The sequence below is a fragment of the Pezoporus flaviventris genome, unplaced genomic scaffold (assembly GCF_033815535.1).
Source record: "Pezoporus flaviventris isolate CSIRO_AGI_PZ_B2104156 unplaced genomic scaffold, CSIRO_AGI_Pfla_v1 ptg000045l, whole genome shotgun sequence".
Lineage (NCBI taxonomy): Eukaryota > Metazoa > Chordata > Aves > Psittaciformes > Psittacidae > Pezoporus > Pezoporus flaviventris.
The window spans coordinates 19,093,641-19,108,468 of record NW_026892593.1 but is presented as its reverse complement, the minus strand read 5'-3'; the positions used below and the strand labels follow the sequence as shown (position 1 = coordinate 19,108,468).

The 14,828-nt window shown below is 37.4% G+C and overlaps 1 protein-coding gene across 1 annotated transcript in view; it reads right to left on the bottom strand.

Annotated features, from left to right (window-relative positions):
* Window positions 1–11,562, bottom strand: part of ATP6AP1 (ATPase H+ transporting accessory protein 1) — a 55,617-nt gene extending 44,055 nt beyond the window's left edge. The window contains exons 1-3 of the mRNA XM_061467593.1: window positions 10,579–11,562; window positions 4,011–4,128; window positions 3,837–3,905 (exon numbers count right to left, since the gene is read on the bottom strand). Of these exons, the coding sequence (XP_061323577.1) occupies window positions 3,837–3,905; window positions 4,011–4,128; window positions 10,579–10,844 (453 nt within the window). The 5' untranslated portion in view covers window positions 10,845–11,562. The remainder of the gene's footprint in view (window positions 1–3,836; window positions 3,906–4,010; window positions 4,129–10,578) is intronic.
* Window positions 11,563–14,828: the final 3,266 nt, after the last annotated feature.

Here is a 14,828-nt window from a genome sequence, read left to right as displayed (position 1 = left end):
CCATGCCTCTTGTTTGTCATTCTTGACATTTGGCCACTGCACACTTCTCTTTACAATAACCATACGTTGCTTTACACATTTTAGGATTTCAACTGCCATGTATGTTCAGAACACAAGAACAAAGAGGGCGGAGAATGAAAAGGCCTACTGAGAAATCTGCTAAAAGACTGAAGAAAGAGGTACATCCATGTAGTAGCTAGGAAAGAAAGAGGAAGGGGGAGAAGGAAAGAGAAGAAAACCTCCTATTGAGCTGTTGGACTAATAGCAGGAATTCCTACATTAAATGCCAGAATTTATAACCTGTCTACAGGCAGCTTACTCTGAGTACAGTTCCCCTCTTTATTGTTCCCTGAAGCACTTCTCCGGATGAAATATCAGGAAGGTTCACTCCTGGATTACATACATCACTGTTCAGGTTTTTTTGAAGGTAGGTTTGGGATGTCTCTGCCCACATTTCTAGCCATCCTGAAGCCAAGTAGCTACACTATGATAAAGCTGTGCTTGGACTTACTTGCCCAGCTCTCATTTCAGTGTTATGTTAACTGGATTGATATTATACCTGAGCAATTTGATCCTGGAATAGAGTAAATTTAGGTCTATCATTAAAAAACTATTGTTAAAATCTTTGCTAAAGACTTGTGCATCCATCTATAAGCGATTAGATAGGTGTACTCATTGTTCTGAACTAGCTTATGTTTGGTATCAAAGCTGATAGACAGTCCTATAATAAAAACATTTGTTTGGAAAAAGGCTCCTGTGCTTGCTGTGGAGATATCTGGGAACCTACATACAGAGTAGGCAGGCTCCTCCATGTAAAAAAGATCTTTTAAGTATTATTTTGTTACCTGTATGTAATACAAAAATATTAAGTATTGTACTTACTTTCTACAGTGTTGGTCAATGGGTTATCTATACAAACAGAAAAATCTCTTCAAACACATCTGGAAGCACATCTGTTTCTACTCACAGTAATAACTACGAAGAAAATTATCATTGTTGCATTTTAACCTTCCAATTTCTATTACTCTTGCAGTCTTTTACACTATACCTGTGTTCTCCAAATGTATGCATAAAGCTACAAGTTATGATTTTAATAAAAATTGATCTGATTTACTTTAGCTGATAAAATATGTTGTAGTTACAGAAAGAGTTGTTGAACAAACCTCCATACCACTGTACTGTACGGTGGGAAACATGACATCAGATTTTTTTCAAGGGTTATAGACAGATTCGAGGAAGCCTAGAGAAGGAAACCTGAAGTCCAAGAATGGGAGGAACTATTCCAAAGAATAAAATACACACTACAACAACAAGGAAGGATTATAGTGGGGAGAGGCTTGTATGGTAGGTGACTGCTTGACAAAAAAGTTCTCCAAGTGCTAATCTTTGTATTTTATTATTTAATTTAAAAATTCTTTGAATGTTTAAGATAAATGATCTACCTATAAGCTTCCTTTTGTATTAACTGGAAATAGAATTCTTTTATTGCATACAAACCCATTGATACCAAAAGCTCAAAACAGCTGCCAGCAGTTGAACAAATGTACCCTCTGTAAATGTCTCTGTGGTTTACAAGCCTCCAACTCTTTTACAAATAACACTTCCCTCTTGTAGTACACATGCTGCTACATGAACATGTATGTTCTAAATGAGATCTTCAGTTTAGGTTGTGAACAAATTTCCATTTCTGAAGTTCAAAAGGAGGATGCCCAAGTGACATCCTATTACATGGAGTGCCTATTACAGCCTAATGAATCACTTGTGAAGGTATAAAAATTGTGATTATGCAACATCCAAGATTCTAATTTCCCCAGTGAGAAAATTCAGACCTGACCCTCACTTTGTCCTGTGTTTTGTGCATATTATGAGAGTCTTTCATAGCATGATTAAGAATGAGTTTCTTTCCCAAAGCAGCTCAAGTGGAGTGCAACTGATGCCATAGCAACTGAGCAAATTTTTGTAGCCTCTATTACATCCAAGATGGAACTGGATGATTAGAAAGATGATTTCTGGTCCTAAAAGCTACAAGTCTATGCAATAGATATTGTCAAAATTCTCCATGTTAGCACCTAGCTGAAAAATAAATATTTAATTTATACATCCCTTTTTTTTTTCACTCAAGTTACAGCACCTCACACCCACAGAATTATGCTAGAAAAATATTAAGATTTTCAAGTCCAACAGCACAAATCCAGGAAGTGCTGGAGCTAAGGTGAGCAATTTGTCAAAAGAAACTTTCAATTTTTAAAGAAGCTGTAATGAGAAACAGTTTCTCAGCCCCAAGACGGACAGAGAAAAGAGGCAAGGTCAGAAAGCAGTTACTGACATTTATTCAGCTTGTTGAAAACCTGGGTTTAAATCTGTGCTCTGCCAGATACAGACCCAAGATATATAGCTATATAGATAAACAAAGGACCTTTGTTTAGCTGAGGACCTCCTCACAAGCTCTCTGTAGGTCTCCATCCACTCAGTACACCGTCCAATTTCTAAACCTGTAAATCTCTGGACTCATCTCTAGCCTCAAGCTCTATCTACGGTGCTGAGGGAGTCCTGATTACAAGGCAAAAAAAAGTATTAAATAGTTTAATATGCCTCCTTTTAGACATCCAGGGCTTACTTAAATAATGCCACCACATCGTTAGGAGCTTGCAATGCCATGTGCACATTTCACACAGCTTCTGAAATCAAACGAGTTTTGCTGTTAGACAGCAGCAAACTTTGCTCTGCAGACTGCCTTGCATAGGTTTGAAACTTGGAGAGTATAAGGCATACCAGAGAAGTACCAGTACGTCTGCCTGTGGACAACCGCTGATCCTTATATTACAAAAGAAGATTACCCCCATTCATTCCTCAGAAAATGCATACGTATACATACCCTGAATAGCTGGTTTTGTTCTAGCATCAGTTTTAAACTGCTCTTATGTGGCAAAGAGATGAAGATATCCAGTATTAATAATACAAGGAAGATGTGAGGTTCTTAGTATAGATGTAAAGGTAATACGTGAATATTTACGTATTTAATAACACATACAGCTCGCTGTGTGGTGCTTGGGAATTTACACTTCCTCTGTTCCTCCTGCACTGCCTGCAGGAATACCTTTATGGCTTTCATGTGTGAACACTTCCTCTATATAATTACAGTTCAATAAATGGTCATGCAAATACAATCATAGATGCTGTGCAAAAAATCCATAAACCTCCTCAGCGAGGACAGAAGCTGAAGTTGCTGACGGGCTCAGGAGGACTCCATCTTAGAATCTGCGCATGGAGTTCATTTCAAGTTACTCAAGTAGCATTTCTTTTTCTCATGAAGATTAAAGCAATCCACTATCTAGTTACATATTAACCGTGTTTGAACATGAAACCGTTAACTCCCTGCATGAAAATAAAATGGAGGTTCAGTTCTGAAAATCAGGAATAAATAATTGATTCCTATAACTTCTTTTCTTCCTATGGCTCCAAAACAGAATTTTGGGGTGTCAGTCTTGAAGTTTTTATATATATATATATATATATATATATATATATGTATATTTTATTTTTTTTACAACACTAAATTGCAGCATGTTTAGGAATAATTTTGTCAGTTACAATGAATTTTGAAAACTCAATCTTCAGACAAAATAGCTACGAAAGACATTTCTGCAAACTCAGTTGATTTCCTTTAACCCATCTGATTCAACTGGAATAATCTCAATAAATAATTAAAGTAGGAAAACTGTTGCAATTCAGTTTCATTTTCTCAATTATTGTCTGTTTGCATCTTTCTTACATGTTTGTTGGGGTTTTCTTAATTTTAAATACTACATATAAAAAAATAAGAGAGAAATGCTTGCCTGAACATTTTGAAACGGATTCTTGTTAGCGTAGGATTCACTGAGGTATGTGAAATCATCTATGCTAAGCTGAAAAACAAAGAGAGTAGATTGGTGAGAAGGAGCCGTGGCATCTCATTCAGGTACAGAACGGCACTCAGCATTGGTGAGAAAAAAGGAATTAATGTTACGTACCATATCTTGCAGGAACAAGATGAGGTTTCTGGAATTCCGGGTAAATGGTTGCAAGAGTACAGTCAGTTCCTGTGCTGAGATGATGTGTCCTTCATGTAAGGCAGCATTCCACTGTAATCTACAAAAATAATTGTTTTTTCTGTAAAACATGCTGCTAGTGATGACACCTCTTCTTTCTCTAACCATGAAACAGAAGGTAACGATATCATCTTTGGTTTAAGATCAGGTTTACAGTTCAGTTTACTTGCATTCTACTCAAGAGGAAAAGAACTTGCCCATTTATGCCCACATCATGTTAATTGTATTACAGGATGAAAAAAATTGGTCCAATTAAGATAACTGCCTCTCTCTACTTTCTTGTTTGTGTGCAACAAAAATAGCTACTGAGTGGAAAGAAGAATAACATGTTCAAAAGATTCACAGAGAATTCCCAGAGGGAATCCAAACTCCCAAACCACTTTCCAGTGCATTGGATATCTTGGTGACCAGAGAGGAGTAGAACTCAGGCTAGACCACAAGTTGTCATAAAACCAAGGTTTTTAATAAATCTTTTGTTAAATAAAAGTGGCTTTTCAGTGTCATTGTAAACAATATGGTCTGTCTTAAGGTCTTCATGGTGAAGGACCGATTCTGCAGAAGCAGCTCAGAATTGCTGCCTTTCCAGAAAGAAGAGCTCTTCTGAACAGAATAGCTCAAGACACCAAGAAAAGCTTATGAGTTTTTTGCCAACCTGTCATTATGAGGACTGGAAAGAGAAATTTCTCATTCATTTAGCTTTGCTGCTACGAAAAATAGTTATGGACAAAATGAGATGGCATTATTCTTTCAACACATGACTGGGATTTTAACAGTATGCAACATGGGTCTACAGGGATGAAATTTATTATGAATACTTTGGTCCTGGGTGTTTTGGCTAAGGTAAAACTCATGCTATAGAAAACCCAGCATTTGAAGCACAATCTCCCATCTTCCCCAGATATGTATCAGTTGGTAATGACTGAGAAATCAGGTATTCCAGATCCTCTAATTGGTTCTAATTACAAACAATAAAATACAGCGAATCGCTGAGTGCTGTAGCACCAGCTCTTATATGATTGTAATTTGGTGAAGTTGAGATGCTGATTAAATTTTCTAACCCAAAAGCAATTTGAAAATGACCCTTGCACAGCAAGTTTTTATGAGTGAGAACAATCTTGGCAGTCTCTTAAGATGGAGGCAGAACAGGGGTAGTGAACACATAGGGGGGTTTCAATGTTGTTTCTTGGATAAGGAAAAATCTATATTTCACTTCAAGACTTCCCAGTAATTCCAATGAAGATTGCCAAAAGTGAATCGAAAGCCTCAAACTGGACCCATGGCAGAAATAAAACAATACACTCCTGCAGTACTAGATATCCAGCTTACTTCAGATTTTGGGGTTTGGGAGAGTACTAGATTAAACTGTACATGTGGAAAACTTTTTCAGGACAATGTGCTGCAGATGTTAAATTCTAGTAGGTTTTCTGCCTGTCACTTTTCAAGCTTTAGAAGGAAACTTAGCTGTGCAGGAAGGATTTTTTTTTCTATTTGGTTGAAATTATCATTTGACATTTTCTTAGTTTTACTCAGCATCCTCATTTCTTTGTTAATTTGTGCTTGGAAATTCACATTAACTTGTATTTATAAAGCCAAACAGCTAGAAATTGTAATCTCAACTTGTCAGAAATGCCTCAACTTGTCAGAAAAGACAAACCTTACTATCGCAAATATTTAAGTATGATCTTTGAAAATAAGATACATGAAAACACAAACCCCTCAAAGATTCTGAATGGTTGTTCAGGAATTGACTTTCATACTGACTTTTTGCATTGCGTGGCCACAGCAAAATACTAATGACATTAAAGGAAAAGAAGATAGATTAAATTAAGAGATGTTAAAAATTGGGTTGTATGAAAGAAAATGAAAGTGAGTATCGTGGCATATTTATTTTATAAACTAACTATATAAATATAATCTTAAAAAAAATGAACACTTTGAGAGCTTTGTGGACATGTAGTTAAGAATAAAAGTTAATAGCACATAAAACAAAACTAAGCTATTTGCAGCAGCACAATGGCAAAGGCTTTTGTTGTGAACTCAAAAACTCAGAAATGTAATGATACTGTTTTAAAGCATACTTGCTTCTAAGCTATTCCGTGTTCCTTGTAGCAGTTCTTGCTAACTATCCAATCTTGAAAAGCACTTTTTGTGAGACCTTTTAGCTTCCAGTCAACTTTAGTAACTCCAGCATCATCATTAGAAAAATAAATCTACATCAGTTATTCAATAATTCTATTATAACGCAGTGTTTTTTTAATGCTTACATTCAGTATATTATACATGCATTTATTGTGCTGCTTCTAAACAGTTTGCTAAGCACTGTAGGCAAGGCTATACCCTTTGAGGGGGCTGCTACTGTCAGCTGGGTGCAACAGTATTCTCACTATGGTTCAGATGGGAAATGCCATATGTTTTACGTTGTACTAGCTGGTTTACTGTGAACTGCAGAGTGAAATGGAGATGCATGACTGCCACAGGCAGTGCATCACGGCTACGCTGATGGTGCGCTTTACTGAATGCAGTGAACAGGCCCATCCCATTGAATGCTTCACATCAAGCGGTCAGCAAGAGATCAGTCAGGGGTGGCAAAGGATAAAACAGGCAGTAGGCCAACACACATATTGATTGCTACTATTGATTGCTCACACATAATGTTATGTCCAAAGATGAACAGCCTTCTGCGGTCCTCTGCATGCCAAGCACATCAGACTTAACCTTTGCACTGCAGAGCCATCCTAGAGTCCTGAGCCATGGGGGCTCACAATGATGAGCATCTCTGATAATATAGTGCTTTTCTGCTGGCTAAAAAGGAGGAAACTTAAAAATCACCTGTTCTCTCCGCCAATAGCAGACATTAGATTGTTATTCTGCTTCTTTCTTGTCCTTAACTGCTCTGGCATGACAAAAGGTTTAAGCATACAGATTCTTAACTGACCAGTGTTTTTTCTAGGCAGAACTGGAATTACTATTAATGAAAACAAAGATTTCAAGATTTCTTGTATCCAACACACTGGAAGGGCAGATGGTAAGATAACAGTAACTCTTACTTGTGAGCCTACATTTTCGCTTTGTAGCTGCCTCCTGAACTCTTTCCTCCACGTTATTCTTGTCATTTATCTCTTTCAGTCTCATTGTGATTACCATATAAGAAATACTGTTTTCTCCTGCACAGCAGAAGTAAACTGGCTTGCATGCTAGCACACAGTATCTCCACAGGAGTCACATAAAGTTACAGCTAAAACATTTTTCTGTTCCACTGTATGCTCTTCATGTTCCACCTTTTTCCAGTAGATTTTTCAGTTAATTCCTTGCAGTTTTAGGAAACACAGTAAATAAACAATTTAGCATTAACGCTGTCTCAGAAAGTCACTTATAATCTGGATTTTCCAGGAAAGAATTCATTTCCTAGTATTAGCATAGCATAAATGAATGTAGTAATGCATTTTGCAATGACTGTAGGCAAAAATAATTTCTAAAACAAACACATGAGGGGCAATTGTAAAAGCTAATTTTAATCAATTTATTTACTCAAGCTCCCTTTCTAATCTGGGGAGGGAAAGAAAAAGTTCTGAATATTGGTTCAAAATGGCTAAATAAAGTTTCTGCTGTGTATTGTTTGCAAGAGGAACTTCTCCATCTCTCTTGCCTTGAAAAGCAACTGGAGTTATTAGTTTAAAAGCTGATTTAAGAGAAACGGAATTTTGTCCAGGCCAAAGTTATTTGGAGAATCTCTACTGATACATTAGTATTCCTTTGTGAAAAGCAGGACACCATGACATACTGAGTTATTTCCACTCCATCATTTGCTGGGATCAATGGGAAAGATTTTTGTTTGGTTAAAAGCACTTATTTTTCTCAAAGTAGAGATCTGCATTTTTCTTTATAGAGGAAAGAGGTATTTGCATTACTAATATCCCTGAAAGGATATATATTACGCTCACCTTATGCTTTGTACACTGCATATATTTGTCAGCTGTAATTTTCATCTGTATCTGATATCTAACATTATCTTTAATAGCATGATTATAGTACAGTAGTAATGCATAAAAGAGATACTTTAAAGTGTTACATTATTCTAATGTAGCTGTTCTGAGACAGGGCTTTACAAACACTGGCTAGTCCTAAAGAAAAGCAAAATGTATTACCTTTCAACTATTTGATATCAGATCCTACCAGATAACCTGGGAGAGGGTGATAGAACAGATCTCAGTTCTGTTGATTAGTGAATCACTGAACTTTTAAACTGTGGGACACGTTTCCACAGAGTGAATAGAAATCCATTGATAATTGCTGCACCTCTTTAGATACTCTTCCTAAAATTCTAGGTTTCTAGGTTTCATAAGCCTGAAGACCACATACTGCAAACCTTGCATCACCGTGAAGTACCAAGACGTAAAGCACTCATTTCAGGGTTACAAACCAAAAGTTGTTGCTACTGTTTCTTTATTTTACAAAATACCATGTATACCCTTTCCTGTTATTTCATTGACTCTCACCAGAACTAACTTCTGCCCCACAAGAACTTCACCTTCTCCTTTCAAAAATGCAAAGGTCATGGTTGGAAGAACGCTTCCTCCAGAAAATGTTCTATTTGTGGAAACATGAAACCGGAATAATCAGTCCACTATCCTGATTTTCTGGGTCCAGATTTGTATAAACCTGAACAATCTGCAGCCTAATCTAAAGCAAGATGCTAATTGCATCTCGATGGAAAAGTCTGCTTTTATGACCACCCAGGATTAACTGATAAGATCTTGCTTATATTTTCAACAAGTGTGTTGTTTATACCAACTAGGAAGTAGGACAAAGGAATCACTGATCTTTTCTTAGTCTCTTAGGAACACTTTTTTTCTAAAACAAACTCTTTCCAACATTTTACCTACAGCAAAAGTGAGGGTTAACCTGTGCACCAAGGCTGTGAACGGTACAGTTAAGCAGTTTATGCTTAGAGAATCACCCAGCTGGATTGTGACAAATTCCAAATACTGTTGGTGCAATGAATTACTTGTGTAAGACAAATAAATAAGCAAATAAATGCTGAGCTGAGATCAGGTTGAATTAAATACAATACATACTTGCTTTCTGAGGGTATGAGATGGACTCTCAATTAGTGTGTTTATAACTTATATAAACCAGGTTAAGAATAAAGAGGATTTAGGAATCAGGAGGCAAGAGTCAAGTAATTTACTCAGGCCAAAGCACATATTAAACAAATTCTATGGCGTAGAGCAGCTGTGTTGCCACCTTCCCACCCAGAACAGAACTTTGCTTTTAGCCCTCCCAGCCAGTCCTCTGATCCCATGAGCCCTCAGGAGCCTTTTCTTACAGATCTCTGACATCAGCTTACTGTATTTTGGGACAGTACTTCCTAGGCAAAACCCATGTGTATGCCCTGAAGAGACAGCCTTGTGAATAAGAGGCGCATAGTCCTCTGACAACTTCACATATCCAGTGCCCCACCTGAAGCTGTTAAGCTACCATATTTCTGGAAATACCAAATAATTATATAAAATCCTTAAAGTCTGCGTGAATAAAACTCTTGGTTGGAAAAAACGAGGTCTGTATCAGGCTCTTTCGAGAAAGGTTCAAAGTCTTCATTTCATGCATGTATGCAAATCCCTAAATTTTGCTTGACTCTTTGGACAGGCTGAGAAAGTTGGGGCTGTTCAGCCTGGAGAAGAGAAGGCTGCGTGGAGACCTCATATCAGCTTTCCAGTATCTGAAGGGGGCCTATAGGGATGCTGGGGAGGGACTCTTCATTAGGGACTGTGGTGATAGGACAGGGGGTAATGGGTTAAAACTTAAACAGGGGAAGTCTAGATTGGATATAAGGAAGAAGTTCTTTACTGTGAGGGTGGTGAGGCACTGGAATGGGTTGCCCAAGGAAGCTGCGAATGCTCCATCCCTGGCGGTGTTCAAGGCCAGATTGGACAGAGCCTTGGGTGACATGGTTTAGTGCGAGGTGTCCCTGCCCACGGCAGGGGGGTTGTAACTTGATGATCTTAAGGTCCTTTCCAACCCTAAGTATTCTATGATTCTACGATTCTATGATCCATTAAGACTGCTGTTTTTTTTAACAATTGATGTTTATGCATACAGCAGTGTATTCTGCTAAAAAAAACTGCATTAAAAAAATAGTGAAAAATCAGGATCCAGGAGATAAGAAATGCAGGGATTAAAGATTGCCTTATGTTGTGCCTTTAAGTCATGACATCTGTGACAGCAGAGTTCAAGGTTGCCTTAAGGTGAATGTGTACTTCGGATTTGAAGAATATGCCCATCTTAGAACCCTAAAATTATAAATAAAAATGGGTAAATTCATCAGTTATGTTGTTTGATTGCTGAGAGACCAATTTATTTATTGGGCAATTTTAGTGCCCAGAGGTTATTTACACCTGATTAAATACAATATATTCTGCACACACACACACATACACACACACACAGAGCAATAGCACAAGTACAGATACTCTTTTATTACATTTCTTACCTCTGAGATGACCAAAGCAGCATCGGTACATGGCCCACCGACAGAGATGTTCTGAAGAGCACAGCGAGGGTGCACAGCAGCGGGGCTGGAGCAGCAGAGTAGAGCCGTGTCATGACTCCAGGCAAGTGTGTGCGTAACTGGCCAGCTGCAAAGGCAAAGCACGAGTGTATGCACAGTGGCACTTCCTGGTTCAGCTGCATTATCCGGATGCAGCCAGGCTGCTGGGTGAGGTTGCTCTCTAACGACAATGGGAGTTTCCAAAACATGAACTTCCTTATCTTGCAGTTGGCAGTTACGCATATTTTTAATAACTTTCAGGTCTGGCATTTAAGCAGCTCGTATAACTCTCCACAGTATAAGCACAGATTCCTCTTACGTTCGAGTACAAAGGAGAGTCATGAAGTCCAAACTCCTGTCCTGCTGTTTTCTAACTCGCTAATAACTGCAGGCTGGTAACAGTGTTGATCAAATTCAAAATGGAGTTCTTCACAGAAAAGTTTTCTGTACTGCACAAAATGTATTCTGCAGAACTTCCGTCTTCTTCCCCTGCTACATATTAGCATGTCCCTCAGCTTAGCTCTTTCAGATGTACTGAGAGCTGGTGTCACACATTTGGGTGTTGACAGGTTTGAAATCTGCAATAAATTTACCCGTTCCAGATTCCAGAAAGAAGGAAGAGAGTGAGAAAATGGTACTTTAAGAGTGTATCCACCGAAACATGGAATTGTTAAACTATCTTTTGCATGGAGCAATGCTGTGTCAAAAATCAAAAATACCAAAAGTCAGGAGCAAATTTTAATACTTCAGAACCTGACATGACTTCAGTACTTCACAAGTCTTGTGCAAGATCAAAATAGTCACAGAGAATTTCTTTGTGCTGGGAAGCAAATTCCTCTGGCATACTGTTTTACTCCTGCCAAGCACTGAGCTGTTTCTACACCTTGTCACTACACTAGGCAGCAGCAGTCACTCGGCACATGTTTGGCACAGGGCACAGATGTCTCTTCACAATCGGAACAAGATGTTAGGGAATAATACACCGAAGACATTGTTAGCTGTGTTAAAACGAGTTGTGATAAGGGCAAAATAAGGAAGCACGATGAAAATTTTGAGAATGTACAAATGTGTCAGAAGATACGCACATCTAAATCTGAGCACACGTAAATTAATTAAATGCATTTGCCTTACCTGACAGCATACTGTTGTGGTGCTGTTGTCTACAAGGGAATTTGTTCATCACTGCTGTCTGAAATCAGATTTCTGAGATAAAAACAATGATTTTGAGGGAAGCAATAAAACCTATCATCATCTACATGTTCCTTTTCTTCTCAGTGTTACCTTTGCATAACACTGAATTTAACTCCTTAATTGCAATTTTTTCCTCCTCTCCTCAGAGATGTAGTAGAAATCCTTCATCTCCCTTTTTACAAGCCAGCGTTTGTTTGTCTGTTTAAGGGTTTGTATGGGTAAGACAGCAATCCAGAGTACAGACAGAGATAGAACTGGAATACCCTAGGGAGAATTTTGTATGAATTGGAATAGCTCCATCAACACAAGCAAAATACTTTGTCATTCTCAAAGTGCTTGACTTTTCCATGGTATCTTCCAGACCGTGAGAGATCTTTCTCATGTAATTGTCCAGAATAGTCTTGCCAGGTTTGTGAGCATTTCCTGCCACAAAGCCAATCCACTGTAAGTCTTCCCGTCTGCTTCTTACAATTACCCTTTATATAAGAAATGAAGATGAACTGAAGGTCAGCATTATGTGAATCACGAGTGCGCAATATGATTGCCCACTGAATAATAAAGGAACCACAAAACTCTCAGTTTTGCAGAACCGACTAGATTTGCATTGCAGTTGGCAGTCTGGAGAAGTAATTACTAATACTTTTATTTGACTAAGACCATGCCTTCTCAGATTGTGATTCCTTTCATGATTTAGCTAGCATGGTGCAGAGATCCTTGTTTTGCAAAACAGCAAGAAAGCAACATATCTTACGCATATCTTACTATGCTTCTAACAGGAACCAGTGAAGAGTAAGTTCTAATGGGTCTCCTCCATAACTAATACAGTTAATAAATATGACCAACTCTGCCAGGCATTCCATGTCAAATTAAACCTTCACAATCTGATCTGAATGTACTGAAATCAAGACCCAACAAATACATAGTGTTGTACAAATACATGCTGTAAGCTGACAGGAACCTCACTACAAGAGCAAATGATTTATTAATAAATATTTGACAATTTTATACTTTTTAAATGGGTGACAAGTGCTCGACTCTATTATTACGGAGCATTTTCCTTAGGCTAAAGCATTTACGCAATTTCAAAACTTCCACTGCTGGTGTGAGCAACTTCTTTTATAAGTTTGTACTCAAATGCTGACACCCTGGACAAAAACCCGAAGTCATGTAAGAGATTCCTGGCTTCTTACATTCAAAATGGCTGACAAAGTAGGTTAATGAAAACAAAAGAGGAGCTAATACAAGGGAGACAATTATGAAATAAAGGTATATTGTCCCTATCTCTTTCCAGTTGGTAATATCTCAAAATCTAGATTATCACCTGTTTGAGCTCGATCTTTTGGAGGGCATTTGCACAGACTAACCAAACTACATAAAAGTGAGACGGAGCAGTTTGTGGGTATACTCTGCATTCTGCCTTATGGAAACAGTCTTAAAACAAAACCAGATTGTTTTCTCTCAGATCACCATATTACTTATGATCAAACTTTTAACTGAAAACCAACTGAATTTTCCTTTTTAATATTTCATCACAAACCACAGTCTGGGAACAAGTGAAGTGAAGAAAGCTTTGAAAACAAAGGAATGAGAAGAACCTATTGAGTGGGATGTTAATTTGCCTCCCTTTGCAAATTTGGCTCTCAAATGCATCTGCATGCATCTTCTCCTTTTGCATTTTTTTCCATCCTAAAAATCTTTTTTTTTTGCCAAATGATAAGAAAAAAAGATACATATCACAGAGAAATTTTTCAAAAAGGTTCCTTACTTTCGTTTGATTAAAATGAGATGAGATCACAGTGGTTCTCTTATCTGTGAGCAGGAACCTAAATCACTTGATTGTGTCTGTTGGTATACACAAAAGTACAAAAAGTTTATGGCTGCATTTTCCATAGGGCTTTTCCCTTTAAAACCCATAGCTGATCTTGAGTCCAGGTTTAGAACTGCTGGCACATGAAGATTCTTTCTAAATTCAAGAAACTGAAACTCAGAATACTGTGAAAACATTATGAAACTGCAATGAAGAAAAATATATCTCCATTACCATGTAACTAAAATAATTTTAAAAGAAGCTATAATATTGACATAACATGTATTTACATTCTACTCCTACTCATTTCTCTGGAATTAAAAATGCTTTCTTTTATAATTGTATGCCTATCACAAACCCTATGTATTTCTTATCCTGTCAAAGTTGAAATACAGGACTCATAAAAAATAACTGGAGAGTAAAGACCAAGATAATGGAGGCTTAACTTCTTTTGCTTATGAATCCTCGTTTTCAAAACAAACCAAAGGGAAAAAAAAAAAAAATCCTCCCAACTTCAGAATTCCACATTCCTAATGTAAAAAATTTTGAATAAAAAGAAGTGTGAATGCCACATTTGTGTGGGATGATGGAAATTTAAGACTGTAAGTCAGGCTAAAGGGGATGACTATCATAACAAGGACAATTTACAGTGCAAGGTAAGCCAGAAGAACCATCTATATATAGGTGACAAAAATAAGTGCCATCCATTTGGCATGCAAATTTGACCCTTGAGCAATGGGTTTGGGTGCTAACAGCAGTATACTAAAAAAATTTTTCCTCCAGCTCAGATAACAGGCATACTCAAATTTACGTTCTTTAAAAAAAAGAAAAAAAAACAAAAAAAACCCCAAAAAATTAACAACCTAAAAGAATCCAAAATTTGGATTTTTTTTTTTTAATCTTAACTACTGTTAGTATCATTTCCTTCTGAAAAAGTGTTTTGCATATACCAAAAACTGGTCAGCAGCTACTTTGCTACCTTCACATACTTAATTTAGAATCCTGTTTTATTATTTGTTATAATCACTTTATTATCTAAGAAGGCAATTAATACTTCCCTCATCCGGACATCTTTTGGGGGCAAAGACGTGATTTTTATTTGATTTACGCATATTACTCTCATTTCTTCCTTTAAGACACAAACAGGGAAATTTATATCCTGGAAAACGTATGGACTTTCCCCTCGGGAGTTCAG